This window comes from Perkinsus marinus (assembly GCF_000006405.1).
Source record: "Perkinsus marinus ATCC 50983 genomic scaffold scf_1104296937432, whole genome shotgun sequence".
Taxonomy (NCBI): domain Eukaryota; phylum Perkinsozoa; order Perkinsida; family Perkinsidae; genus Perkinsus; species Perkinsus marinus.
The window spans coordinates 1-1,458 of NW_003213843.1; the positions used below are offsets into that span (position 1 = coordinate 1).

The 1,458-nt window shown below is 49.5% G+C and overlaps 1 protein-coding gene across 1 annotated transcript; it reads right to left on the reverse strand.

Annotated features, from left to right (window-relative positions):
- Positions 1–244: 244 nt before the first annotated feature.
- Positions 245–836, reverse strand: Pmar_PMAR000638 (hypothetical protein; the record flags this gene model as incomplete). The annotated part of the gene is made up of 4 exons (XM_002783075.1): positions 245–415; positions 464–566; positions 614–724; positions 774–836. Coding segments are annotated over 4 exons (448 nt in total), but the record flags the coding sequence as incomplete, so codon positions are not given.
- Between the last annotated feature and the right edge of the window lie 622 nt (positions 837–1,458).

Here is a 1,458-nt window from a genome sequence, read left to right on the forward strand (position 1 = left end):
GGGTTCACAATGCTCGTCAGCTTAGCACCAACATCAGACCAATGCAGTTCGGCACGACCAGCGTTGGTTGCAGATCGACGATACTCTTGATACTGAGTGGTAAGTGGACGTGATTTACAGGATTAGTGTGAATCACCGATCAGTCGCATTGGAATACGTGGTAGGTTTATCAGAGAGATATGCACGAGTACATGAAACGGTCGGAAGATATCACATATCCTGTGAAACGAAGATTCTTGCTCACCCGGTCTCCATGGACCCTTCGGAGCCAACCTCGATATCATATCGATCATCTCACTAGCGCCGTTTCCCAGCAGCAGACGGGAGCGCATGTCAGCTGAGTCGTGAGGAGAGAGGAACTCGGCCAAGTCAGTGATTGCTGGCTCGAAGTCACTCGGAGGATAATGCTCGATGGCTGACCACCAAAGGTAACTTCACCGCGCCACAAAATTCACAACGCTACTCAGCAACGCCTCCTTAGCAGCTTCCAATGCTCCAGGCACCGGACCAAGACCATTCGTGGTGACCGAAAAGTCCTCAACAAGATTGCCAATCTCCGACCACTCCTGACGAGCAACACCATAAACGACCATCAGCTACGACCAGGCCCCACCTGCCCTCCGTGCGGCGTCTGTGTCTTCAAGTCCCACTTACTGACCTTCTCAGCGTCAACAACATCACTACTAGTCGCTGTGGTCTCAGAAACTACCGACCCTTCAGAAGACTGACAACAAGCCCTCAGACTGATAGTAAAATATATTCAAGTAACCTACGCTCCTGTGCAAAGCGAACTCCTTTTTCTCTGGAACGTCCTTAGTGTTATTAATGCTGTTCATAATGTGGCCTTTTTTATATCGAGTGATACGCACAACGAGCTCTGGTGAAGGATCGACTGATTACTCCGTAAACTTCTGGTTGCATAAAACAGGTTCTCGCTTCCGAGCGGAACCCTGCGAGAACGATAAGGAAAACTGATAAAAATCAAAAGTCATACCGCACCTCTGCGAAAGACCAAAAAAATACGCAACAAAACTAACAGCACGGGAAGCATGTCATGTCTGTCTCCGTGGCCTACTCCTCAAGACCTTCACCCGTTTACCACAACATATCACCACTGCAGCATCACCATCAATACGACTCCAATCACCACGAGAAGGACCAAGCGCCGTGTCACCACGACCAACTATCAACGTACCACCACACTTCACATGTCGCCCAGTATCAAACTCGCCGAGGGAGAAAACCACATCATACTTCCCACGTACTGTGAGTTTCACCTTCACCGCGCCACGAAAATGCCCACAGATACTCTCCAGAGCAATAGCATCCTCGACTGTAGTAGTAAGGACATGGACCTTCCGTAGACCTCCCAATTCAGACAGCACAAAGGGAGCCAATCTGAAGGACCCCGAGAAGAGGACACTTTTACCACAACATAACCCATAATGTAGCTGCAAC